Source organism: Mya arenaria, chromosome 8, assembly GCF_026914265.1.
Source record: "Mya arenaria isolate MELC-2E11 chromosome 8, ASM2691426v1".
Lineage (NCBI taxonomy): Eukaryota > Metazoa > Mollusca > Bivalvia > Myida > Myidae > Mya > Mya arenaria.
Genome location: NC_069129.1, coordinates 61,910,607 through 61,937,403, shown reverse-complemented (window position 1 = coordinate 61,937,403; position 26,797 = coordinate 61,910,607). Strand labels below are relative to the sequence as shown.

Here is a 26,797-nt window from a genome sequence, read left to right as displayed (position 1 = left end):
AACTGATTCTTTAGACGCAGTAGATCTCGAAAATTTTACATTGTTTTTTAAACATAGGAAAAATATTGCTAAAAGAAAATCAGGTGGGATATGCTTAGGCATTAAGAATGATTTAGTACCTTATATTTCTATAATTGATTCAGATAGTGACCTTGTGTTATGGTTTGTTATGTCTGACCAAATTACAGGCAGAGGTGATATATTGTATGGTGTTGTATATTTGCCCCCCGAAAACTCGGATTATGCTAGTGCCGACCCGTTTTTGATATTACAAAATGATATTGACCATTTTGCAGATAAGTTTGATAAAATATGCATATTTGGCGACTTTAATTCGAGAACAAAAGACATGAATGAGTATATATACAGTGACTACGATATATTTCATGAAATGCATTTAGATGAACTTTATGAAGATTTGCAGATAAATGAAAAATATTTTTCAGCTAATGTACGCAAACAGAAATTTAATACGGATTTAATAACTAATGATTATGGTCGAAAGCTAGTTGACTTTTTACAACTAAACAATATGTACATTTTGAATGGCCGTACGATTGGTGATTTCGAAGGCAAAACAACTTGCAAAGGTGTAAGCACGGTTGATTATTTTATTTGTACGCCTAATATTTTTGCTAATGTTATCCAATTAAGCATAGATGAATTTTCTAACATTTTTTCAGATGTTCATAATCCTGTACATATGTTGTTAAAATTTCAGTGTAAATCTAGTTTTAAACATTCCTGTGATGATAAAGTTGCTGCAAAACAGTGGAATGCTAGCAAAAAAGATGATTTTATTAATAATATCAATTCAAATAAGATTGAGGATATACTTAGAGAGCTAACTAGTCTTGAAAATGAAAACGATACAAGTATAGATGCATTGAACCATGTTGTTTCGAGTATTGGTCAAGTTTTTCTAGATTCTGCAATAAAAACAAACGGATGTGAATCACGATTAAATAACTCTGATAAAAGACAAACAATAAATCACGTTGTTGGTTTAATGCTGAATGTAAAACTGCAAGACGAAACTTTCATACAGCTAGGTTTATGTTTAAATTGAAGAAAAATGATGCAAATAAAGAAAATTTGAATGTACAAGGTAAACATTATAAGAAAGTTTTGAATAGCAATTTTAACATTTATAGACGAGAAAAGGCTATTAGACTGAAGCAAATGAGTAAGGCTAAGCCAAAAGAATTTTGGAAAGTTTTAAAATCTAAACAGTCGAGTAATGTCAATGCATCTTTAGAAGATATGTATAATCATTTCAAAAATATTAACTCCAACGCTAATTCTGATAATATTGACCTGAACGACGATAATATGGAAAATATTGATATTGACGGAAATGAGTTAAATATACCAATTACATATGATGAAATTGAAAAAGCGATTAAACAATTAAAGAACAATAAAGCGTGTGGTGAAGATAATATTTTAAATGAACATATCAAATATTCTTATTGTTGTTTCAAAGAAGTTTATATTAAACTTTTTAACATTATGTTTGATAAAGGTATCGTACCACAAAACTGGACCGTTGGTATTATACATCCAATTTATAAAAATAAAGGTGATACATCTGATCCTGTAAATTATAGACCAATCACTTTACTTAGTTGTTTTGGTAAATTGTTTACCTTAATACTGAATAACAGATTTCAAAATTTTGTCAAGAATCATGATTTGTTAAGTGAATATCAATCAGGTTTTAGACAAGGATATTCAACAGTGGACAATATGTTTGTCATCAATATGTTAATAGACCTTCTTCATAATTCAAAGAAAAAGTTATTTTGTGCATTCATAGATCTTAAAGGAGCATTTGATACCATAAATAGAAGCTACTTGTGGCTTAAATTAGATAAAATGTGTATAGCAGGGAAATTTATACAAATTATAAAAAAATATGTATGAAAATGCTAAAAGTTGTGTACGTGTTAATGGTGTAAAGTCAAACTATTTCCCTTGTACTATAGGTGTAAGGCAGGGCGAGAGCCTTTCTCCGTTGTTATTTTCTATGTTTATGAACGATTTACATAGCTTCTTTGCAAATAGTAATATTGTTAAGGGTATAATTGTGTATAAACATGATGATGATGTTCGTTTGATAGATTTTTTAAAGTTATTTGTATTGCTCTATGCAGATGACACAGTCATATTGGCAGAATCATATACAGATCTGCAAAATGCTCTAAACATATATGAAAATTATTGTAAAAGATGGCAACTTACTGTTAACACCACTAAAACAAAAGTGCTTATTTTTTCGAAGGGAAGACGTGTTGAACACGAATTCCTTCTATGCGATGATAAATTAGAAATAGTAAACGAATATAAATATTTAGGTGTGTTATTTAGTAGAAGTGGTTCGTTTTTCAAAGCAAAAGAATATATCGCAAAGCAAGCCACTAAAGCTATGTTTGTTTGGGGTTATGGTAATATTAATATTCTCGAGAAAGTGCAACTAAAGTATTTGAAATATGTGTTAGGTGTCAAGAGCAGTACACCAAACTGTATTGTATATGGCGAAACTGGTGTTAAACCTCTGAATATTGACATTAATACACGTTTGATTGACTTTTGGTCAAAATTAATAACCCCGCCGTTACCTAAACTTACTGTATCTTTATATAATATTGTCCTAAGTAGATTTATGTTTTCCGAAAATCCACGACAGTCCCATTTCCAGTGGATTCGTAATATTAAGGAAATATTGATTAAATGCGGGCATATTAACATTTGGCAGAGTCATGACTTTTTAAACAGATCATGGTTAAAGAAAACTGTTTATCAAAAATTGTCCGATCTCTTTATTAATGAATGGTTTTCTACTATAAATACTTCTAGAAAATGTATAAATTATAGATTGTATAAAGAAAAGTTTGAATTTGAAAATTATCTTGTACAGACACCTTACAATCTCTTGCGGTATATGATAAAATTTAGAACTAGAAATAACAAATTACCTGTGGAAATTGGAAGCTGGAATAATGTAGAATACAACGACAGAAAATGTTTATTTTGTAACGATAATAGCATAGGAGATGAATATCATTATTTGTTAGAATGTCAAGAATTTGTTGGTAAAAGAAAAAGTTGTCTTGATAATAAATATATTAGACATCCAAATATTATTTTGTTTAAACAAGTAATGCAAATAAGACCTGATTCAGGTATACATTTTGAAAAACTCTGTAAGCTTATTAAAGAGATAATGGTTCGATTCACATAATGATACATACATTGATGCATTCTGTTTCCCTTTAAATGCCTCCTCCATTATAACAGGGAAAATGTCAATATTGGATGTCACTGATTGAATTTATTTATTCTTATAGAATATGTCTTAAAATGTTCTCGTTCTTTACATAGTTGTATATATATATATATTTCAATACTCTTTTTGTCATGTTTTGTGACATGAGTTATACGAAATAAACTTGAAACTTGAAACTTGACAACTTTGCCCAAGTGTTTCAGGAAATTATTTCGAAAGCAGGATGCGTTATCAAGACAATGATTTTTACTGATTGATTAGTAGGCATATCTTGAACTGTAGTATACATATATATATAGTATACGCGGTATGATGTGCTTGTGTTTTTTTATTTATCGTAAAGAAATAATTATATGTCAAATGCAAGTTTTTTATTCATCATTAAAATAGTGCTTGTAAGTCACTGTAAAGACCTTATAACATGTTTTTGTCAATGTGTGTGTGTATGTGCGTGCGTGCGTGCGTGCGTGTGCGTGTGAATGTGCGTGCGTTCGTGCGTGCGTGCGTGTGAAAGCGTGCGTTTGTGTATACGAAAAACAGTTAATACATTATAAGTATGCTTTTGTAAGTGCGTAGTCACATGAGGAAGAAAATTATGTAAATGTGAAGCTGAGATCCCTCCGTTCATTTCGCCAATATTCATCTTTGTATTGCCATTTAAATGAACTCATGTTCCGTATGAGATGTTCACAAATAACTTTATATCAACAACTGACATGGATCGTGAACATAATACATGTATATTAAATGTGTGATTCAAGTCAAGTTTAATATTCTTAAAATTAAGGAATATGCCTACTTCTGGTTGTACGGACATCACCAGTGTTGGAATTTCGGACGGATCTTTTGTCGTGTTCGACTGGGATAATACGCTAAAGCTTTACAACAAGGAGACAAAGTCGATCTCAAGCAGGGTGGACAGGGATGTGCTTCTGGCATGGAAGCGTGGGCGGGGGTGCCGGATGTACATTATTAGCGCCATATCCCCGTCTCGCTTAAACCTCGAGACACTCCTCATGGAAGTGGAACGGCTGGGGTTGAGAGATGTGTTTGTGGAACCGGGAGAGGGGATCGTGCTGGTTCCCGGCAGGTACGCCCGCAAAGGAGGCGTGGTCGTGTGTGGGTACGATAAGGCCGAGACATTTCTTGAGATCAGCGGATTTGGTGGAGTGGAATTCACACAAGACGATGATGAACACGCCGACGGAATATCCGCTTCGACAGCCAAAGTAGCCGATAATGTTGCACTAGAAACAAGTAAAAATCGGGTTTCAGTACCTGCCGTTTTCTTTTTTGACGACGAGGAAGTCAATGTGAATAACTTTAGTTCGATTGTGCCAGGGAGTATGTGTTATTTGGTTAAATGAATACTTAGTTACTAACCTTGGCTTATTAAAGCGAGCAACTTCGATATTCGTGTGCTGACTCAGCGACGGAAGCAGACGACCAACTCTACCTATTGTTTACATCACCATAATCAGCCCCTAAAGATCTCGTGTCCTATAGCACAGTGATAAAAAACGACTGTACCCATACATCAATAAAGCTGACTTGTATATATATACTATTAGTTGACAATACTTAGATGCTTTGATTTATTTGAAGTCACAGTCCTCATGGGAGTGTCATAACGAAATTGTAAGATCCGAAGGGAAGGCGGGGGTTGTTAGCGTCACGGATTTTGAATTCGTAAGCTTCAGTATAATATTTTCACTCGTAAGTTTTGCATAAAATCAAAATTGATATAAATTCCAAAAAAAAATGTTCAAGTATTTCGGAGGATGTTGCCTCTGCAGCCCCTCCCCCTCAAGCCACCCTTTCCTCCCTTGAATCCAGAATACCGCTCAATTTTAAATATATAATATTGCTTGATAGTCCTTTATTTTAATATACATTTAACATACTACTACTACTACTACTACTACTACTACTACTACTACTACTACTACTACTACTACTACTACCACTACCACTACTACTAATAATAATAATAATAATAAATCAACAAAAAAATCAATCAATCAATCAATAAATAAGCAGTACAAATATGATCTATACACTTTATCAATGGGGAACCTTAACTTCGAGCTTTACTAAATACAATGTAGTTATGCCTTTGTCTTGCTTACATCTTCTATTTAAGTCACCGTCTTGACGGAATTGTATGTTTTCCTATTACCCCCATTTCATCAGTGATATTTTATGTGTAAAACATCAGACCCGATCTTGTCGCCAAAGTATATATTGCATATGCTCACATTTTATATAAGGTTATAGATATCATATTATATTGAAACTGTGTTTTGCAGTAAACCTACAGTGTCACCAAATATATGATGACTTTAACACATATAGTGTAAAATAATATTATGTAAACGACCTTTCGGGGCAACTCTCTGTATTGCAGTTAAATGATAAATCGAAATAAATGTCAATTGTTAACTATTGACTCCATGTCTATTAAACTTAGAGAAATTCAGTCGTCTACGTCATAAAGTCGTCTTTTTATTTTAACTACGAATACCTTCACGCTTAGTTATTTATAATAGGTTTGATAATGATATATCTAACATATCTATAAAGTACGCATAGCATCATCACTCTGGTGCACGAGATTGACATTCACGTGGTAAGGTTGAAAGTTGAATCCTTCCTCTTCTTAAAGGGAACTTAATTGCTCTTGTTTTGAAAATTAAACCTTTTTTGAATGACGAAATACGTTGTGGCAAAACATAAGGTGTGTTAGAAATTTAGATACTGGCGGCTGGAACCCTTCAAAAAATGTTGATACAAATGTGTATGCTTATATATTGTCTTCTAAGTCCACGAATTTGAAAAGCATTAGAAACGCTTTGCAACATAAGACCTAAAGGTTGAGTTGTCGTGATGTTTGTGTATGTGTCCTTGTGGGCGAGTGGTTCTGTTGTCAGTTTTCTATATTTTATTGACTGTATCGGTATGGGTTTGCAATAGAAAAGTTTTTATACTTAAAGTGCAGAGTTATGTGTGAAAACATTATTTTAATTTTGTTAATATTGCAAAAAACACAGGCACAATCAATCTAAACATTGAATAATGTTAATCATAATGTCTCCTATTGTCGTCAGCCTGTACCAAAAGTCGTCAACAACTGAATAGTTTTTATACTTAAAGTGCATTTTTTTCAGTTTCGGTATTAAAGAGATTGAAAATAGTAACAATATAAATGTTTTCATATGCATTGATTACCGAGAAAAATGGTGCAAAAAATGAGCGAGTCCCTTAAACCATCTTCGTTAGCGCCATCCCAATTTTCTTGAAAATGAATACACGACACAATTAGGTGAACATGAACAAGGGCTAAATGTAAGAACTGCATGTACACAGTGCATGGGCTTGGGCGAAAGACTATCTCAAGGCACACGGCAATGCTAACGTCTATCGTTGCGTCTTTTTGTATTTATCTGACATAATTAAATGTAGTTCATAGTTGTGGCGTAAATATTTCAGGAATTCCTTTGTTGACGACTTTTGGTACAGACTGACGACAATAGGTGACATTATGATTAACACTAGTCAGTGTTTAGATTGATTGTGTCTGGTTTTTTTGCAATATTAACGAAATTAAAATTATGTTTTCACACAAATCTTTGCTGGTTGAAATGACGTACGCAATGAAACAATAAGAATAAAATGACTGTTTAAATGAGTGACGGAATGTTTACGCTCAAGCCAAGAGCAGAATGTAGCAGATTTAACTACTGGAGTTCAACAAATATTTTAAGAACATAACTTACGCTTTTAAATTTGGAGATTTTGACGTTGTTAAAACGTAAAAATGATAGTACAAAACCATAGCCCACGATTTTGTTTTACAATCTCTGGTCCGAAATGGTTCATTTAGGGTGTATTTTATTACCTTTCCTTCTCCTAAATTAAAATGAACAGTAAATTAAGTTGGTCGATTTAATTATTTAGTTAGTTATATGCTGTTGTTTTTATTTATTTATTTATATTTTTTTTTTTTTTTTTTGGGGGGGGGGATTGAGATCGATGCCTGTTAATTAATAAAAGCAAGTCGGCCAAGTACGTTATCAATAAATTACCCAAAACATGTTTTCCTTTATTTACACTCTTAAATTTAACATTAGATCATCAGTTTTATGAAGTTTAATGCAAACAATGTATGTGTCATCACCATCCCATTGGAATATGAAATAAACTTGTGTACGTTATTTGCTGGTGTCGAATCGCAAAAGCATGCGAGAGTAGCCTCCCCTGTTTTTTTGACAGTTCGTGACCAACTTTTCATGCTTCAGTGTTCTTTATGTATACAGGACACCGGATGTAATAATCACTTCAAAAATGGCTTGCCCTGTTAAAACATTTATTTTTTTTGTTCTGAATTGCCTGTTGTCATTGTACGGCAGTGTCAGTGCCAATAAAACCTCCGCTTATGGTGCTTATGGAGTGGAGGTTACATCACACCAAGAATTTCCTGTTCTGGTGATGGAAAATTATGAAAAGATGTTGTCCTTCACATTAAGGAACTTCAGAGGTGATGTTTTGGAGATAGTGCCTGTAATGGAAAATCCAGAAGTGGCAGAAATGGAAATGAATTCATCCGAGACATTGCAGCCTCACGAGACTAAAAATTTCACAGCCAAGGTCAAAGCAAAGTTTCTTGGTAGAACTAAGCTGAAATTGTTTGTCAATACTTCTCAGGTCACAGAACATGATATGTATGAAATTGCAAGCACCGGAGCAGGGGAACCCTTGGAGTGGTATGAACAGCCAGAGACGTATGAAGTCACTGTCAGTCGGGACGAGAGCCCCCTAAGCCACGCCTTCACGGGAACTGTGATCATCCTTGTGTGCCTGGCCAACATCGCCATGGGATGCAAGACTGAGCTGGCAGTGGTCAAGGAGGTGTTGAGGAGGCCAACGGGGCCTCTCACTGGCATGTTCTCACAGTTTATCCTCATGCCTATGGTAATTATTTCTTCAATAACTTGTATAATTTAATAAATTACTTATTAATTACTATAATAATTACAATAATTTTTAAAATCATTCATTTATTAATTTTTTTGTAGAAAACATACATGCATGCAACGGTACCTTAAGTATCACTAGTTTTTAGGTGATTTACAGGACAACAGTTCAAAGTTCTTCATTATCTATCATTGTTTCATATTGAATTGTCAAAGTAGAGTTTAATTTTTGTAACATATATGTGACCATTACCTAAATATAAGTCAGTCATCGAAATTAGAGCTTTGGATCAACAAGCCCGAATTATTATACTATTGCTCGGCATCAAATTTTTGAACAAGCCCTGCTTTATAAAATTCAGAATTTGAGCAAGCCCGAAAGACATTTTACCAGTGCAGGGCTTGCGGGCTTGTGCTAATTTCGACCACTGTAAGTTGAGGTGTGTAAGTGGCCTGGTCACTCAGTCAGGAGAGCACTCGCCTTGTGAGCGGGAATTTCCATGTTTGTGCCCCAGTCTAGCTGTATGTTTTTATCAACCTGTGACATTTGGCTCCTAACAAGGGACCGTGAATGTATATGTACTCTATATCCTATGGTGGTTTCATTGAGATTATGCTCAACTTGTTTTATATCCTGAAATCAAACTATCCCTGTTAGCTGGAGGTCCTGCGTTTGAGTCCCAGTCTGGCTGCAAATTTCTCTCACCATGTGACATTGTTTGATACATCTAATTCTTGATTACAGATTGCCTTAGCAGTTATCTTCGCATTCCGGTTTGACTCTGCTAATGCGCTTGGTTTCTTCGCGATGGCATGTTCCCCAGGTGGAGCGGCCAGCAATGCCTACACTTATCTCCTCGATGGGGATGTCTCCCTCAGTGTCACCATGACACTCTGCAGTACCCTTCTCTCTCTAGGTATTGGCTTTTGCTAAAAAAAACATTTAAATAGTCAAATTTAGCACCAGCCCCAAAGCCTGACACTGGTTGAGTGTTTTTCATGCTTATTCATTATTTTCAATTTTAATTGCAGAGCTTGTTGTAATTCTGAACCAAGTAGAAGTCTGATTTTAATGACTTAACTGTGATAGATGCCATCAGTTTGTAAAGACTAAATTGGTGATCTTACTCTTTAGCAAAGAAACAAGGGTTTATTTCTGGCATGGTTTAATTTGATGTCTAATGAGTATTTGTTTTAAGACAAACTTGTTTTATGTGTATATCGTTATGAATAACTATATATGTTATAAATTTCTGATCCTATGCATGTGTTTGTGTTTCAGGCATGATACCACTCTGGTTGTTTACTGTTGGGTCCCATGTTCTGAACGAGACAGATGTTAAGATTCCATACACCAACATTCTCACGTCGCTGGTCGGCCTCATCATCCCTGTGGCCCTGGGTATGCTCCTGCAGTGGCGCAAGCCTAACTGGGCCAAGTATGTTGTGCGGGGGATACGTCCACTCATGGTCATCTTCTTTATATTTGTCTTCACAGTCGGTGTGTACTCCAACCTCTACATATTCACGTTAATGCGCAACAAGCCAGAGATACTCCTGGCTGGAGCCCTTGTGCCGTATGTAGGCTTCATATTCGGAGGCCTTGTTGCCATAGTAACCCGTCAGAGCTGGGAGCGAGTACGCACCATCTCCATAGAAACAGGCATCCAAAACACAGGCATTGCCATCGTCCTGTTAAAGGTATCCCTGCCTTCTCCAGACAGCGACCTCAGCATTGTGGCTCCAATAGCCTCAGCCATCTTCACCCCGATTCCAATGCTGGTGGCCATCATCTGGTACGAGATCTACAAGCGATGCTACAAGAAGAAAAAGGAAGTCTACATTGATGACCATGAGGGAGAGAGTGATGTGGAGAGTGGAGTGGAAGGGGAGTATCACCGCCATGATAACTGCTATGTAGAGCTGAAAGAAAACAACAACTTGCATAATGGTGTGAAATAGCATTTAATAACTGAATTAACTACAACATTGATTTTACATGAAAAAAGGTTGTGAGATAAAATTGTGAATACATTTACCAGTATGTTGTTTATAAAGGCAGTGTAGTTTGTGCTTTTTATTGTATTTCAGCTGAGTGTGAATTTGTTCTGTCTGTGCATGTCTTTTACATTATAAGACTGAAACTGAAAGTATATTTACAGATAATTTCTAAGATTGTTATCCACTTAAGAAAATCATTAATAGGTCAAGTGAAGATTGCAAATTGATACTCAGAACACTTTCTACCATTTTTAAATTGGTTTATCAGTAGAAATAAACGTACAGAAATACTTTCAACTGTACTTGTACTTGCCAGTATAAGGATTGAGGCCAATATCATAAGCTCAGACTTAAAGAAAAAGATTCCCAAAATTGACTGCAGACCGAAAAGATTGCAATCTGTTGGCTAGGTTAAAAAAGTTGAAAATACATGAAGCTTTTTAAGGTTAACCAGTATATTAAATACATGATCAGATCAGTATGGTCAGAAAACAAAAGGCAGCATTTTTGTGTTCTTATTTGTGAAATTTAATTATTTCAACTTAAAAAAAATCTCATTTTGCATCATAACAGCTATTGAAATAACTAATTACATTATATAACTTTATTGCCATAAAGCTTTGCTTGAAACTGTATTGTATAAGAATTTTAGCTTTTTTACTACACTAGTTTTTGATAAGGTAGCACCAAAAGTGTATACAGACTTAGTCCTTTTGTAAAAGCTGAAATAACTGAATTCCGTTTTCAAACCACATTACAGCAATAATTGGTAGAAACTAGTGTACATATTTGGTGTGAAATGTATGTTACATTATAATTGAGAAGATATAATTTTTATTAAACGCACTTGTTATCTACAACACATTTAATAGACAGTAACTTTAATTATTCAGCATCGACAACCACTGTCCAACAACCATGTTATGTGGTTAGGTTTTTAAAGCTGGACATTACAGATAAACCAAGATGATAGAGAGGGAAATTATTTAAGTGTCAGATCATAGTCCAATTCACTGAGTGAGTACCAAAAGCTATATTCAATAAGCGGTAAAGCTATATTCAATAAGCGGTAAAGCTAGAAACAAAATATTTACTTTTGGTTTTCACAAAGTGATATTTTTTACCCGAGCCCTGTGGGCTACTACTTCTTAATTTTTTGTATATTTTCATTTCTGTCTTTTTTATTTTACATACTTTAAATTTTAGTCTACAAATTTTAATTGTTTTGTTTTTATTGGTATATATACAATGTATTCATGTACCATCAACTTTGTCTTTTAGTTTTGAAAACATGTCTACCAGAAGTAGTTTTTTGCTGTTATTTTCTGTTAACTATATTGTCATTGATTTGATCCAGTTTTTCTAAAGAAATACCTCAACGGATCTGCAGATAGAAGTGATCATTTTAGCTCTGATTTAGGTTGTAGCATCATTGATTTTGGAATGCTTTATATATATTTCCACTATGGACCAAATAATACATTACTTTGCGATGATATAGGGACACATTGTTGCCAAAATATTATCATTTTCTACATATTTTAACATAATTATATTGAAACAGAGCAAAACATAATTCTGAAATCAAAATAATTGTTGTTGTTTTCCCCAAGGATTTCTACACTTAACATTCATCTTTGAATAGATCTTACTGTTTTACTTCAGTCATAAACAAGCATTATTAGTTGCATTATTAGTTTAATACACCAGTAACATTAAATATAGAAGAAAAATGCTATTTGTACTCTAAGGTTTGTGCTGAGTGAGTATATTGGGGGAAAATGGTTCTACTCTAGTTACAATAAATAATAATAGCCTGTTGCCACACCTTATTACTTTAACGGTAACTAGGCATGCTTTATCAAGAAGGCCTATTCAATACACCTATTTGAACACAATTTCAGAGGATTTCTGATTTCACTAATTTGATTTCATCACAGATATCATTGCATTCATTCATTACTGAAATACATGTCCAATTAATACTGAATGAAACATGTTGAGGGAATGTTATAAAACCGCCTCTAGCATCGTGAATCATCACATTTTAATTGTAAATTATGAAGATAAGTAAAATAACTAGATCATCACCAATAATATATCACATGACACTAGGAAATGATAGCTAATGTTAACTAATTTGTTGTTGAATTCTGATAAATTTTAGTCAATAAACTGTTAATGGTTTAATAAGTTGTTTTAAATGTTATTGATACAGATGTTTATATACACAAAGCAATATAGTTATTTTTCAAACAGAATGTTGAGTTTTTGTTGTACAGAGTATGTCTGTATCGTTAAAATAAATGATGTATCCAGATCCTTGTTCTTGTTTTCTATTTGTGTAATACCATGAATAAATACCATGTGTCCAATTCATTGAAAACTTCAGCAGCTAATTGCATAAAACTTGAAAAGCTGACCACAGGGCATATGTAGGCTGGTTTTCACATTTAATCGGCTTACTTAAACCAAACAATTAACCAGATTTATACATTGGGCTGCAGAGTTTGTGCTTATCTGTACATCAATGGTTTCTTTGGACAAATTCTCATTTGAAGAAAAATGTATAAAGAAGTCACTTCTCTTATCCTCAGCTCAAAAATGATAAGTAAACGCCATTGATATTAAAGTCATTCAATTCTTTTAATAATTTAACAAAATATTGACAGTTAACCGTTATTGACTGACATTGGGCAGAGAGAGATTAAAAAACAAGTTTTACGCTTCATTGACTCATTTACTGATTTTATAATTGCAACCATTATTTCAAACTTAGTTATAATTAATTAATTTCCTACAATTATTAGCCGATACCAAACAGCAACTGGAAGATGTGCTTTAAACCATATTATTGCATTTTCTGGTCCTAAAATCATTCAATTTTTAATATAAACGTTATGTAGCCTTTTGGAAAATTCGAGCATTTTATGTCACATTTTCAATATCTGTTCATACTGGGAGTAGGATCCAGGTTCATAGAAGTTCTAAATTGAACTTGTGATGCTGTTCAATCTGTCTGGACTATCCCAATTTTGTCCACATGTTACAGGATTTTTTTTATTTATGTCTGACCATAAAAACCCCAACAAGGTCTTGTTCATAATTTGTAAAATCATCTTTTTACAGCTTTTTTTTATTATGAAATGAAGTGTGGCAAGTCATTAGGAATGTTTAAAATAAGAAGCTCTCAGCTTGAACCCTTAAACAAATGTTGATATATGCTCAAATATTGTCTTTGAAGTCCACAATTTTGAAAAGCGTTACTAATGGTATTCAACAAATGGCTGTAGTGTAATTGGTTGATTGACATTATCCTGTGATGTTTCCAATGCTATCAATATAGGTTTAAATTTTCAGCAGAAGAGTATCTATGGACGAGTGGGTAGGCCATCAGTTTTCTAGTGGTTTTTTTCTGTACTGGCTTTGGTTTCGCTCCCCACTTAAACTAGGTCTTTTTATACTTTTATAGTATTTTTTTCCGTACCAAAGAGTAAAATAATTATAACATAAAAGTTTTCATATGCATTTCCGGGAGAAAAAAAAAATTGGCGCAAAAACAAGTTCAAAATAAGGCAACTAAATAAAACGATAATAGATGCATTAGACACTTTATTCACTATAAAAATACCAAAACCTTCACAGAGGTCAAAGACGAATGAAATAAGCCAACCTTGCCAAGTACCTACAAATGGGTATAAGATGCACAAACATTTCCTGAAACGTTCATTGAAAATTATAGTGTAGAGATACATGGTCCCTAAGTAGCACACACTATATAATACTCCACAGCCTGGCGAGGTAAGACCTATTATTTCAAATACACAAATGGACATATCAAACCACACCATGTTTTGAGTGATACATGATTGAACAAGACTTGTGTTTAATTTATTTGATAGAGATTTCCTTTGTCAAAGTAACACAAACACTGTCATCTCTTGCTGGTAGATCCAAGTCTTAAGCTCTTCTCGATCTCAAATTGTCTCTGGTCTGACCTCTGTAGGAATTTCATCCTCTCAATATAGCTGAAACAAAAATAATATGGTTATTTAATAAATAACTGTGAAAGTCTCTTTCACCTGAGCAATATTTAGCCCAGTAGTATAAATCTTACTACCAATGTTTACTCTCATTGAATATACATCACTCATACAAGGGCTATCACACTGTACAGACTGCGTGGACTGGTTATGTAACTTGGGTGATTATAAGCATCATCGATAGTCGAGAGTACAATAAAAATTCATCCCCAACTGAGTGTGGGGTGTTTTGCAGAAATGAGGTTTACTGAGTGTAAGCAGAAACACTACACAGCGGTCGGGATGATCCTATCTTTCACAAGGTAGAAGCTTTTTCTGACAGTTCTGTTAAACGAAATGTAGTAAAAACAATTTATTTTACATACAGGTAATTTTTTATCTTTGCCTGTGTTGAAGATAACGATATCGGGCATGGCCTAATATTTACTTTACTTGGGTGGAAGAAATAATGCTCATACTTTAGTATATTGACTATAGTTTTATGACACTAAATGTAGTCATACAGCAATGACAAGTTTTTCAGATGCAGTGTAATTCTATAATTCAAATAATGGGATAGCATATTATAACTATTCCTGTGTTTAAGATGCGGTGTAATGAAAAATAAGAATACTTTTAAAAAAGAAGTGAAATCACATCTCATTGTTGGTATGAAATGTGCAGAAATGGAAGATTTCCTTTTTTATTAATTGTTATTCATTTAATCTTGCATATCAGTCCAAAGATTTTGCTAAAGTGTCATATGGTTTTAACAGTCGGTTGCATTATAACTGTAAAAGTTCGATATCAAACATTTAATCATTCTTTAACTGGTCAAGAGTACATGCATGTTATTTTTGTATAAGTAAACCTAATTTAAACAGCTTACAACTGAGATCTTGGCAAATAATTATATTTGTCATAAGGACCCCATTGGAAATAAGTTGAATAACTTTAATGGGTTATCCTGTGTTATATATTTGTCACATTGAATTAAATCTTTGTTAACGCACGTATGTATCCAAAGCATTCTAATGATGTTGTGCTTTAGTATAGATATCATCACTAATACTTTGTTAATCAGTCTGTGTTATAACTTTATGAGATATTTGGTTTGTTACAATGACATATATATGCACGAATAAATCTATCTATCTATCTATAATGCTATAATTTATTTTCAAATAACTGTAAATTTGCCATAGCCATTTTGAAATATCATAATTTCAATTGCATGACTCATGAGGTTAAGAGATATATTTTTCAGCACTGGTGACATGACCCAAAACAATTTTCATGCATGCAAAAAAAACTCATGAATAATTCCATGGTTTCTTCCAAACAACCTGAACAAAAAAATATTGCTTAAAGGGATGTAAGAGCAAAGCCAGTAGGCCATTGCTCTGAGAGTTTACATGTATGTCAGTCAACAGTACACGTTCATGGTCTCTTAAGCCACTCGATAAGCTTGTGTCACAGGGGCACAACCATTGTAGGTTTCCCTCACCTCTGTTTGCCCCTGTTGTGTATGGCTAGCTCTTCCTCAATGCCTTCCTTCTGCTTGAAGTCCTCCCAGTCCAGTTTAGACTTCTCCTGCAACACCCAGATACATAATGAATGGTAGAGACAATGCACGACATGACGTGTACTTATATGTGTACTTGTAGTTGTCAGTGTAGTTTTATGTGTAAGTGTAGTTGTATGTGTAAGTGTAGTTGTATGTGTAAGTGTAGTTGTATGTGTAAGTGTAGTTGTATGTGTAAGTGTAGTTGTATGTGTAAGTGTAGTTGTATGTGTAAGTGTAGTTGTATGTGTAAGTGTTGTTGTATGTGTCAGTGTAGTTGTATGTGTAAGTGTAGTTGTATGTGTAAGTGTAGTTGTATGTGTAAGTGTAGTTGTATGTGTAAGTGTAGTTGTACGTGTAAGTGTAGTTGTATGTGTAAGTGTAGTTGTATGTGTCAGTGTAGTTGTATGTGTCAGTGTAGTTGTATGTGTAAGTGTAGTTGTATGTGTAAGTGTAGTTGTATGTGTCAGTGTAGTTGTATGTGTAAGTGTAGTTGTATGTGTAAGTGTTGTTGTATGTAAGTGTTGTTGTATGTGTCAGTGTAGTTGTATGTGTCAGTGTAGTTGTATGTGTAAGTGTAGTTGTATGTGTAAGTGTAGTTGTATGTGTAAGTGTAAGTGTAAATACACAAACATGTCAGCAGCTGAGTTAAACACTTGTTTGCAAACTTTTATTTTTAACTTGTACTTGTAAGCTCGATAGTTTCTCGCATAAGTCATTTATCTCGTGCTGTCATACATGTCATTCTAAACCTGTACACTGTACCTGGATGATGTAGTGCGCAGGAAGTAGCCCACACATACCCATTTCCAACCCTCTAATATAAGCTTTATTTATAACTCTTTTTTATACCTTACATATAAAATGAGCTATATACTTATTTCAATCACACTCAAGCCAATTCAAGAAGAACCAGTATTTGCATCCTTTCTGAGACGTCAAGAGAATAGACCCTTCTTGGACTCCAAACAATGAACTCTAGGGTGAGAGGCACATATCTTCCCATCCCTTTCAAGTTCTACAGCCTACATATGTATATAAACAATGAGAAAATAATGCTTTGTTTGCAACTTTTACAGATTTTCATCACAGAACCTTTAAATTTACATCTCTGTATAGCCTGGCTTTTTTGGGCTATGATTTACACCAATTTAGAAAATCAAGGTGGAGAGAAGTAAATCGGGGGCACATAGTGGTTGCCTTCTACACGAAATAGAAAAAGACAGACAGAAGACAGTGTCTGTGTCTGTAGTTCATATAGTTTGTTTACAGCTTTGAAGACATGGAAGATACAATTCAATTTGTCAACCAAATCATATACGAACAAAATTAATAGTTTTTTGTTTAAAATATGTGTCGTTATATTGAGAACAAGCGAATAACTCAGTCTCACCAGAGTTCCCATTTTTGGTTTCTTGTTTATTTTGGCCAGTACCCCACCCAGTCCCCCAGCACCAGGCCGCTTTACTCCTCTGCAAATTCAAAATGTTCATTTATGTAACACACATATTTACAATATGCACCAGTTTTCCAATGATTCATTGTTAGCAGTATTAAGCCATATATCGACCTGAAAGAGTGTTATTTACTGAATGTTTGCTTTTTGTAGACACTCTCTTTCTGGTACCTTATATTTTCTTTTTTCTTGCATATATACATGTATTGCTGAAACAGAAAAATCAACCATAGGCATAATGACAGAAATGTGTACCAAGTATCAGAGTTATGTTTTTAGAGCTGTGGTATAACTTCGCTGCACCATTTCTTATGCACCATGTCAAGTGCAAAAAAATCATGTTCAAGGGAACATTACTCAAAGACAAGTATGTCACTGGTCACAAGAAAATGCTGGGCACTTCCACACATTATGATGACATGTGAACAGTTTCAGAATGTTATCTCTAATAACTTTGAGAGAAGTTCCACAATTTGCATTTATACAGTTCACAATGTTAAAACAAGGTTCAAGGGCATGTTACTCCTTAGAAAAGTCAGATTGTGCATCAAAGTTACATCAGGCTTTACTTAATATCCTGATGGAAATGTGTACTAAGTTTCAATGTGTTATCTCTAGAACTGTGGAATTTGCTACACAAACCTTCTTCTAACAGTGGCTTTAAGGACAAACCAAATGGAGACGCCAATATACTCTCTTATTACTTTGGCAGGGGAATTAAAGACATAATCATTAATCCCAAAGATTTTTTGAATTGTGCACATAAAATTGCAGCGAGTAAAATCGGCATACCCAGAAAGCAGTGAAGATGTTGATGCAAGGGAAGCAACTCCTGGCTTGGATGTCGAGGAAACACCGGTGGATGTATCCAAGGTCGCGCTCTGCTGCTTCTTCAGCTCTGCCTGACCTTCCTTAGAGTTTACATCAAGCTCCTTTGTCACCCTGGAGAGATTGAAAATAGTCTGAACAGATATTATTCGGACTAAAATGAAATATGTTAAAAAAATGATCTAATCTTAACCTTTAACATCAAAGGTGGTAACAGTGGTGACCCTAGGATCAATCACAAAATCATTTTCAAGCTGAATTTCTAAATTTGCTTCAGTAAGCTATGAATCTGAAGATTTAAATTAAAATTCCATTTTACAGAAAAAGGGAAACAACTCAATTTCGTTCTATGCCTTCATACGATTTATTAGTTAAATTAGTTGAGTCTTTTAAAGCAAACTTTTCTGCCAAAGAATGATTACAGTAACTGTCCCTTAAAATGATTTTATAACCTTTTACAATAACATATTTTTATGCTTACTTTACCGCCTCTCCGGCGAAGTCATAGACCTTGGTGACAGTGATGGTGGATTTCGTCGTTGCCTGGGTAACAGTAGAACTAGCTGGTGTGGATGTAGTGGGATCGGATGGAGGGGTTTCAGATTTGCTAGGTGTAGATTGTTTCTGCAATAAGATAAGTGAGCTTTTACAAATGAAATATAGTACTAAATATAATGCAGCGTTTGTAGTATATTCGCTGTGGTAATATGATACTACCTGGTGTTTCCCAGCCAGAGAAGCCTCTATGATAGCAGTTTATGTTTGCGATGCAATGTATTAAGACCTATATTAAATGTATAGTAAAACTCTGTGGTTTGTTGATACTCTTTGGTACCAAGATATTACATCTGGCGACGAGGATAAAACTTCCAAAATGAATAAACTGGATTTAAATTTTGAGATGAATAACCTTTAAATTACTATCATGGCTAGTTTTGGAAAATTGGGAGAATATAGGTCAGACAAAGAAAGTGTTACAAATTATGTTGAACGATTGGAACAATTTTTCTGTGCAAATGGGACACATAATGACAAGAAGGTGTCAATGTTTCTGTCAGTTATTGGTGCGGAACCATATGGTGTCTTACGTAACTTGGTTCAACCAGCGTTACCAAAAGACAAGACGTTTGAACAGTTAGTAAAGACGCTCACGGATCACTACATGCCCAAGCCGTTGGTTATTTCGGAACGTTTTAAGTTCAATAAACGTAATCAAAGGGATGGGGAAAAAGTTTTGGACTATGTATTGGCGCTAAAGAAACTGGCAACCCATTGTGAGTTCAAGGACTTCTTAAATGATGCATTGCGTGATCGGCTTGTCTGTGGATTACACTCAGAGCTGATTCACAGAAAACTGTTGTCAGAGGACAATTTGACATTTGACAAGGCTTGCCAAATTGCAACTGCAATGGAGATGGCTGAGAGGGACACGGCTTACTTCCAGCCACAAGGAGCGTCGGGTGTCGTTGCATCTGAAGTGAACATTTTGCACAGAGGGAAATCGGCAAAACAACAGAAAGGCAGCGAACAGGCTCAACAGTGGAAAAAGGGTTCATTGAAGCGTTGCTTCTGTTGTAGAGATGAACATGATCCTGAAAAATGCCGATTCAAGGGATCGAAGTGCTATAAGTGTACACGCAAGGGACATATAGCAAAAAGGTATCCGTCGATCAAAGAACGGCAAACACGTTACCTCGGGGAGGAAACTTCATCAGATGAGAGCGACTTAAATAGTATATATCAGTCGTCGTCTTCGGGTCCATCTGCAAGGAAAATCATAGTGACACTGATTCTAGGCGGTACCAAAGTCGATATGGAGCTCGATACAGGAAGTTCTGTGTCAATAGTTCCTGAGGATATATACGAACAAGTTCTTCGCAAGTATCCATTGAGGAATACAAATGTAAAATTGAAGTCATATTCTGGAAATAGGATCGAGTTGCTTGGGAAATGCGAAGTTCCTGTGGAATATGAAAGCCAGAAATATAAGCTTTCGCTGTTAGTGGCCAAAGGAAAGCGACCAGCGCTTTTCGGTAGAAATTGGCTGGAGAAAATCCCACTCAATTGGAGAGACATTTTCCATGTTCAGGAGAGCACAAAAGAAATTTCATTGGAGTGTGTGAAAAAGGAGTTTGAACGCCTCTGGAATAATGAAAGTTCACGGAATCTACCAATTAAAGGTTTCAAGGCGCATATCAGAATGAAAGACGGAGCAAAACCTATCTTCTGTAAGGCTAGACCAGTGCCTTATGCAATTAAGGAAACAGTAGAACGAGAATTTGAGCGCATGGAAAAAGAAGGGATTGTTTACAAGGTGAAACACAGCGAATGGGCTACGCCACTGGTGGTGGTTCCAAAGCCAGATAAAGGCGTGCGAATTTGTGGAGACTACAAAGTTACAGTAAATCGCGAAATAAGTGAGGAACAGTATCCCATACCTAATACAGAGGATTTATTTGCGACATTAGCAGGAGGGCAAAAGTTCACTAAATTGGATCTGTCTCAGGCATATTCACAGCTTGAGGTGGACAAAGATTCAGAGCAATTGTTAACTGTGAACACATCAAAGGGACTTTATCGCTACTGCAGATTGGTTTATGGAATAAGTAGCAGTCCATCGATTTTTCAGTCAGTAATGGACAAAATATTTGCTGAAATTCCAAATGTGGTGTGTAGAATTGATGACATATTGATTACGGGGCCGAATGATCAATCGCATTTGACTAGTTTGAGAGAAGTTCTAAAAAGATTGAGTGAACACAACATAAAGCTGAACGAAAAGAAGTGTTCTTTTATGCAGGACGAGGTGGTGTACATGGGACATTTGGTGAACAAACACGGTGTTCAGGCCACGAAAGACAAAATCGATGCCATCAGAAACTGCCCGAAACCTGAAAATGTGAGTCAGCTGAAATCTTATTTGGGCTTAATTGGATACTACCGGTCATTTTTGCAAAATCTTGCATCACTCTTGCATCCACTTCATGGTCTCTTAAAAAAGGGAGAAAAATGGGTGTGGTCGGCAGCTTGCGACAAGGCGTTCAATGAAAGCAAGGACCTGGTAGTGAACAGTGGCTTATTGGTTCACTATGACATGAAATTGCCGGTGACGTTAGCTTGTGATTCGTCATCTTATGGCATTGGTGCAGTGTTATCGCATATTATGGAAGATGGGCAAGAGCGGCCTATTGCTTTTGCTTCTAGGACACTGACGGACAGTGAGAAAGACTATAGTCAGATTCACAGAGAACCACTATCTCTAGTGTATGGTGTGAAAAAGTTTCACAAGTACTTGTACGGACGCAAGTTTACATTGATAACCGATCACAAAAGTTTGACAACTATTTTGGGTCCGAAGAAAGGTATTCCTACTATGGCAGCAGCGCGTTTGCAGCATTGGGCAGTTACGCTATCCGCGTATGAGTATGACATTGTGTACAGGAAATCTGCAGATCATGGAAATTGCGACTTTCTGTCACGTTTACCAGTAGCGGACGCGTGTTACATCGAAGATGAGGGAAATGTGTCCTATGTCGAGGAAATTCCCATTTCTGCCAAAGATATTGCAGAAATAACTCGAAAGCACCTGGTGTTGAGCAAAGTGTACGAGTATACAATGAATGGTTGGCCAAACCATTTTACTGAAACGGAATTAAAATTGTATTTCAACCGGAGAAACGAATTGTCAACGGACAATGGAGTTATATTATGGGGATTACGCGTTGTTATACCAGATACTTTCAGGCAAAGAATATTAGAAGAGTTGCATGATCAACATCTGGGTATGTGCCGAATAAAGGCGGTGGCTCGAAGCTATGTTTGGTGGGAAAACATAGATAGGGACATTGAATATATGGTACGGGCATGTGATACATGTATGTCAGTTCAAAATTCGCTTCATATTCGATTCATATTCCAGTTGGATCGAGGTCATGCCAATGAAATTAACCACGAGTGCAAAAACCATTGAGAAATTGCGTGGACTATTCAGTACATGGGGCTTACCAGAAGAACTAGTTAGTGATAATGATCCAAGGTTTACATCTGTGGATTTCAAATACTTCATGGTAAACAATGGTATTAAACATACTAGGTCTCCTGCCTACCATCCGAGTTCGAACGGGGCAGCCGAACGGGCGGTACAAGTTCTCAAGAAGGCTCTCAAGAAACAACTTTTTGACAAGGATTACAAGGGGAAAAATGATTCACTGAATTACAGATTGACAAAATTTCTACTGAATTATCGTAATACACCCCATTCAATTACCAAAGAATCGCCAGCAGTTTTGTTTCTAAAACGACAATTACGAAGCCGGTTGACCTTGCTTAGACCAAATAAGGAGCAAGACATTGAGAAAAAGCAGGAACGAATGAAGGACAATCATGACAGGGGTCATAAAACGTATCGCATGTTTTCTGAAGGAGAGAGCGTGCTGGTGAAAACAACATTAATCGGTGGGAGAAAATGGAAATGGCTTCCAGGAAAAGTTCATAAAATAAAAGGACCAGTAATGTACTTAGTAAAAGTTGACAAAAAGATCCGTTTTTGTCATGCTGATCATTTACGTAAAATTTATGCCAACTTTCCGGAGAATTATCAACAGTCAAACAAAGAATTACCATTTGCTTGGCCTAACATGTTTGCAAGATCAATTCAGAGCGATTATAATGAGACAGAGTCAACCCAGGACAATCCACCTGAATTGAAACAATCGGATGGTGAGAAGTCGGTAATTACACCGGGCAGTGAAAACAATAACTCAACAGGCATACTGGAAGATAAACAATTAAGTGTTTGACATTAGTTAATGATATCCTAAAGTCTGTAATACTGTTTCAGTTAAAAAAATAAACATTGGATATAATTTATGAAGAATGATTAAGCTGATGCGATTTACATACTGTATATTAACTGTTGCAAAATTATTTCATAATTTTTCTAAAAAAAAAAAAGAGAGATAGTGTAGTATATTCGCTGTGGTAATATGATACTACCTGGTGTTTCCCAGCCAGAGAAGCCTCTATGATAGCAGTTTATGTTTGCGATGCAATGTATTAAGACCTATATTAAATGTATAGTAAAACTCTGTGGTTTGTTGATTCTCTTTGGTACCAAGATATTACAGCATTGTTTTTATGAAATAATAGACTGTTACCTAGTGTTGTCTGATAGAACATGGATTGGAGTGTTGATGTGTTGGAATTAATCAGAAAGGTTTTATACTGCAAATGATTGGCTGACTTTAACTTAAGACTTTAGCTTGGTTTTAATAATAACAGGATGCCGCAGAATAGGAACAATGTGCCAAATGTGTGAGGTTGTTATGTATTTATAATCTTATTATAAGTTTTAATTGAACTAAAATAAAATGTTGACAGTCTTAAGCACTTAATTCTATGAAGGTACATGTAGCACATTCTGGTCTGCATACAGAAAGAAGAGTGCTACAAAAAAAGACAAGGTGCCACACTCTTTCATAACTCGTTAGCTAAACCCCTACTTTAACTGAACAGTGAAGATAGTTTAGTATTTTAAAGCTTTCTCTGGCAATGATGTTCGACACATTAGAAGCAACATTCACCATTGTTAATGTAAAAGCAAGTAATCAGCCAGCTGGTGCAAGTTTTTTTCTAAGGCCTCTTGTATAAGTCAGACATGAGTCTTGCCCTCAGATTGTCTGCTCTCTTTAAACACATACATCATAAGCTATACCGTACTTACCTTTGTCAATGTTAAGGCAAAGATCAGCTTGGGATCTCCGGCCTCTTGTATACGTCAGACATGAACATTGCTCTCATATTGTCTGCTCTCTTTAAACACGTATATCGTAAGCTATACTAACCTTTGTTAATGTTGATGCTAGTGATCCGCTTGGGGCTGGTGCTGTTTTTTTCTCGGGCCTCTTGCCAACATCGGACATGAAGCTTGCCCAAAGGTCTTCGGATTTCTTCTTCTCCTGCTCTACCTTCTTAGCCTTGAACATGGAGGGATCATTTATGATTGCAGTCATCAAAACAGTGATGCTACTATGGTGCACTACATGTGCTAAAAAACAACTGTATGGCGAGTTTCTGAACCCATGGGACCCATGTCATTCAAGATCTTAGTCGTAAACTACATAAAGTGTATATTAAGTGTAACCAGTATATTTTATATTCTTTGGGTATATATTTGTTTGGATTGAACTTTTGCCAGTAACATAATTGTAAACAACATTTAGGAAAGGAAAAAAACCCAACTTGTTGCCATCTTTGATAAAGTCCCTACAGCATTAAGATTTTATAATAGAAATAAGATCCCTTAATGACAGAGGGCAGTTGAGTGTGAACCTCTTGTTCTGCTTTGATCTGCTGTTCCAACTCCGTATTCTTCTCCTCTTCTGCCACCTCTGTCTCACCCTCAAGCTGTATACCACCCTTACGCTTCCTGCAATCATTACCACATACTCTAAAAACAAGGTTTCATTTGACACTAAGGTAAAATCTATATTTTTTTGTTCATGTATTGCACTGTGATGCTTGTTGATTTATAAAGGGTTAAGGTTCCATATTAATTTATACCCCTCATACAATATTTATGAACACTGCTGAAAAAATTCTTTCAAAATACAAAATTCAATCTGAAATTACCAGATGTTAGCAAATTAAGCCGTCTCATTTATGTGTGAATGACAAATAATCAATTCAAATAGAGTGGAAACTGGACGAGAGCCAGAATATCAAATTTCAAGTTCTAGATTGCAAGATTGAATAAAATAGTTTGAAATGTTCATTAATCCGCTTTGTTTAAAAAAAAAATATATTATCAATTAACAACAGAGTGATTACTGAAGTCCATACCTCACACCAGAAAGGGCAGCCTTCTTTTTGGAAGTCTTTCTCCTTCTCCCTGAGGTGAGTGTTACACCATCCTCCTTCAAGGCATCAAGATTTTCCTCGTCCCCTGAATGCTCTTCTTCTGACACAGCCTCTCCATCTGACAAAGGTAACAGGATTAAGATACTGTAGATGTAGTTGTAATCAGTGTTTAAAAAATCACAGACATCACCAGTACCATAGATTTATATAATAAAATTTACAAGTACAATGCAGACATGCTTCATGTATATGCATATATATTTTTTTCACACTGATGCAATTACTGTACCATCATGATTTTTTTAAACCAATGGCAAAAGAAACAAAATCTCATATATAACAGTTTCTGTACTATGATATTATGTTCAGGTTTGCCTTTTAGTTTTATTTTCTAATTTACTTGGAATGTTTTTTTTCAGGATTTTGGTTAGTATGCTGCCTCTGGCACTAGGCACCAGAGCCGTGGTCATACCTCATTACCTACACTGGTAGTACTGTCAACCTTTTTAAGCACAAAAAAGTATATAAAGAGTTTATTTGTTTTACTGCTTGAGGTAGCCTAAAATCCCAGCCACCTCACCGCTGCACTTTGCTGCCTTTATTCATCAATTATATATAATCAGGAGCATGTCAATACTTTTCATACAGGGGAAATTATATCATCATGTGAATGGCATGCACAAAATTGGGTGAACGTCAGGCATAAAATAAAGAGCAGGTCAATATTGTTTTAGCATCATTTTTGTCTACTATGGTTCAATTATCTTTTATCATTATTTTGCTTATTAATTAAATAAAATATGATTAAAAGAGCTATATTTAAACAGTTGCTGGTTCTTAGTTACTCTTGGAAGGGGAAATTCTTTAAATTGGCTCCCTACTTTTTTATACTTTTTTTATATTATTCAGAGAAACGTCTTTTTTACTTTAGGACACTTTTAGTTTAATATTTTCCTGCAACGCCACATCTCTCTATTGAAAATCCCATCTAAAAAAGTATTAAATGTTATAAAAACTTAAAATTCATTACAATTTCTCAAACAGTAATACAATATTTTCAAATATACATAACAATGAATAGCCAGCCAATATAAATTAATAATTCAGTTTGTTCTAAGAAATATACCTTGTTTAAGCATGTCTTCGCTGTCTATGCCATCTGTATAAACCTCACATGAGGTAGGCAGTGACAAGCACCTAGCCATATTCTTATGCCTATTATTTGATTCTAAATTTCAGTTTTCTTTTCCCCGAAGAAACACAGCCAAAGCACCAATAAAGTGTCTGAAATCAACTTTAACTATGAATAGCTTAATATATTGGAATACATTCACAATTCAATTAACAACAGTATGGACGCTACAAGCCAGCCAATACCAAAAATCGTTAAGACTTACTGTATAAGCCATTCATATGAATTAATCAGGCGCTCTATCGACTGAGCTAATCAGCCCAGATAAGTTGAATACTTACACTTACACTACATCACTCACCTGTGAGAATGAGTAAAGTGACATATGTATTTGACCAGTATAATGTAAAAGAAATTACGAATAAGACTGTGCACAAGGTGAAAATGACATACATGTCCAAAAGTGTACTGTCCGAATTTACAGACAAATCGTTTAAAATCTAAATATTTAATTAATTTAAACGTATCAGTTCATTTTACCCGAGGGAACATAATCTTCATCATCAGTGGAATCTGGAAAATCCTCTTCGTCAGACATTACTGCTATAACTAGCCTATATAGCAAACAATAAGGGAAGGAGTGTGTAAGCGAAATTAACAACACAGAAGTAGCA

General features: G+C 35.1%; 3 protein-coding genes across 3 annotated transcripts; 2 read left to right on the top strand and 1 right to left on the bottom strand.

Moving 5' to 3' along the window:
• The first annotated feature begins 3,904 nt into the window (after nucleotides 1-3,904).
• On the top strand, nucleotides 3,905-25,002 carry LOC128244600 (uncharacterized). Its single transcript, XM_052962605.1, has 2 exons — nucleotides 3,905-5,005; nucleotides 24,953-25,002. Exon 1 carries the CDS (start codon nucleotides 4,081-4,083, stop codon nucleotides 4,654-4,656), a length of 576 nt encoding a protein of 191 aa, XP_052818565.1. The 5' UTR covers nucleotides 3,905-4,080; the 3' UTR covers nucleotides 4,657-5,005; nucleotides 24,953-25,002.
• On the top strand, nucleotides 7,548-12,583 carry LOC128244596 (ileal sodium/bile acid cotransporter-like). Its single transcript, XM_052962601.1, has 3 exons — nucleotides 7,548-8,260; nucleotides 9,008-9,179; nucleotides 9,545-12,583. Exons 1-3 carry the CDS (start codon nucleotides 7,634-7,636, stop codon nucleotides 10,222-10,224), a joined length of 1,479 nt encoding a protein of 492 aa, XP_052818561.1. The 5' UTR covers nucleotides 7,548-7,633; the 3' UTR covers nucleotides 10,225-12,583.
• On the bottom strand, nucleotides 13,861-26,797 carry LOC128244597 (craniofacial development protein 1-like). Its single transcript, XM_052962602.1, has 9 exons — nucleotides 26,664-26,797; nucleotides 24,974-25,109; nucleotides 24,464-24,560; nucleotides 23,977-24,108; nucleotides 18,615-18,757; nucleotides 18,098-18,247; nucleotides 17,243-17,321; nucleotides 15,793-15,878; nucleotides 13,861-14,291 (listed from the first exon to the last, which is right to left on the bottom strand). Exons 1-9 carry the CDS (start codon nucleotides 26,719-26,721, stop codon nucleotides 14,198-14,200), a joined length of 975 nt encoding a protein of 324 aa, XP_052818562.1. The 5' UTR covers nucleotides 26,722-26,797; the 3' UTR covers nucleotides 13,861-14,197.

What these genes read in the sequence shown, in the direction of transcription:
- LOC128244600 (XM_052962605.1), top strand. Translation starts at nt 4,081, where the DNA reads ATGCCTACTTCTGGTTGTACGGACATCACCAGTGTTGGAATTTCGGAC.
- LOC128244596 (XM_052962601.1), top strand. Translation starts at nt 7,634, where the DNA reads ATGGCTTGCCCTGTTAAAACATTTATTTTTTTTGTTCTGAATTGCCTG. An exon ending in AGTTTATCCTCATGCCTATG is followed by an intron (nt 8,261 to 9,007) that starts GTAATTATTTCT and finishes TCTTGATTACAG; the next exon opens with ATTGCCTTAGCAGTTATCTT. An exon ending in CAGTACCCTTCTCTCTCTAG is followed by an intron (nt 9,180 to 9,544) that starts GTATTGGCTTTT and finishes TTTGTGTTTCAG; the next exon opens with GCATGATACCACTCTGGTTG.
- LOC128244597 (XM_052962602.1), bottom strand. Translation starts at nt 26,721, where the DNA reads ATGTCTGACGAAGAGGATTTTCCAGATTCCACTGATGATGAAGATTAT. An exon ending in TAGCATCAACATTAACAAAG is followed by an intron (nt 18,758 to 23,976) that starts GTTAGTATAGCT and finishes ATCTTATTGCAG; the next exon opens with AAACAATCTACACCTAGCAA. An exon ending in ACATCTTCACTGCTTTCTGG is followed by an intron (nt 17,322 to 18,097) that starts GTATGCCGATTT and finishes TTGAATTTGCAG; the next exon opens with AGGAGTAAAGCGGCCTGGTG.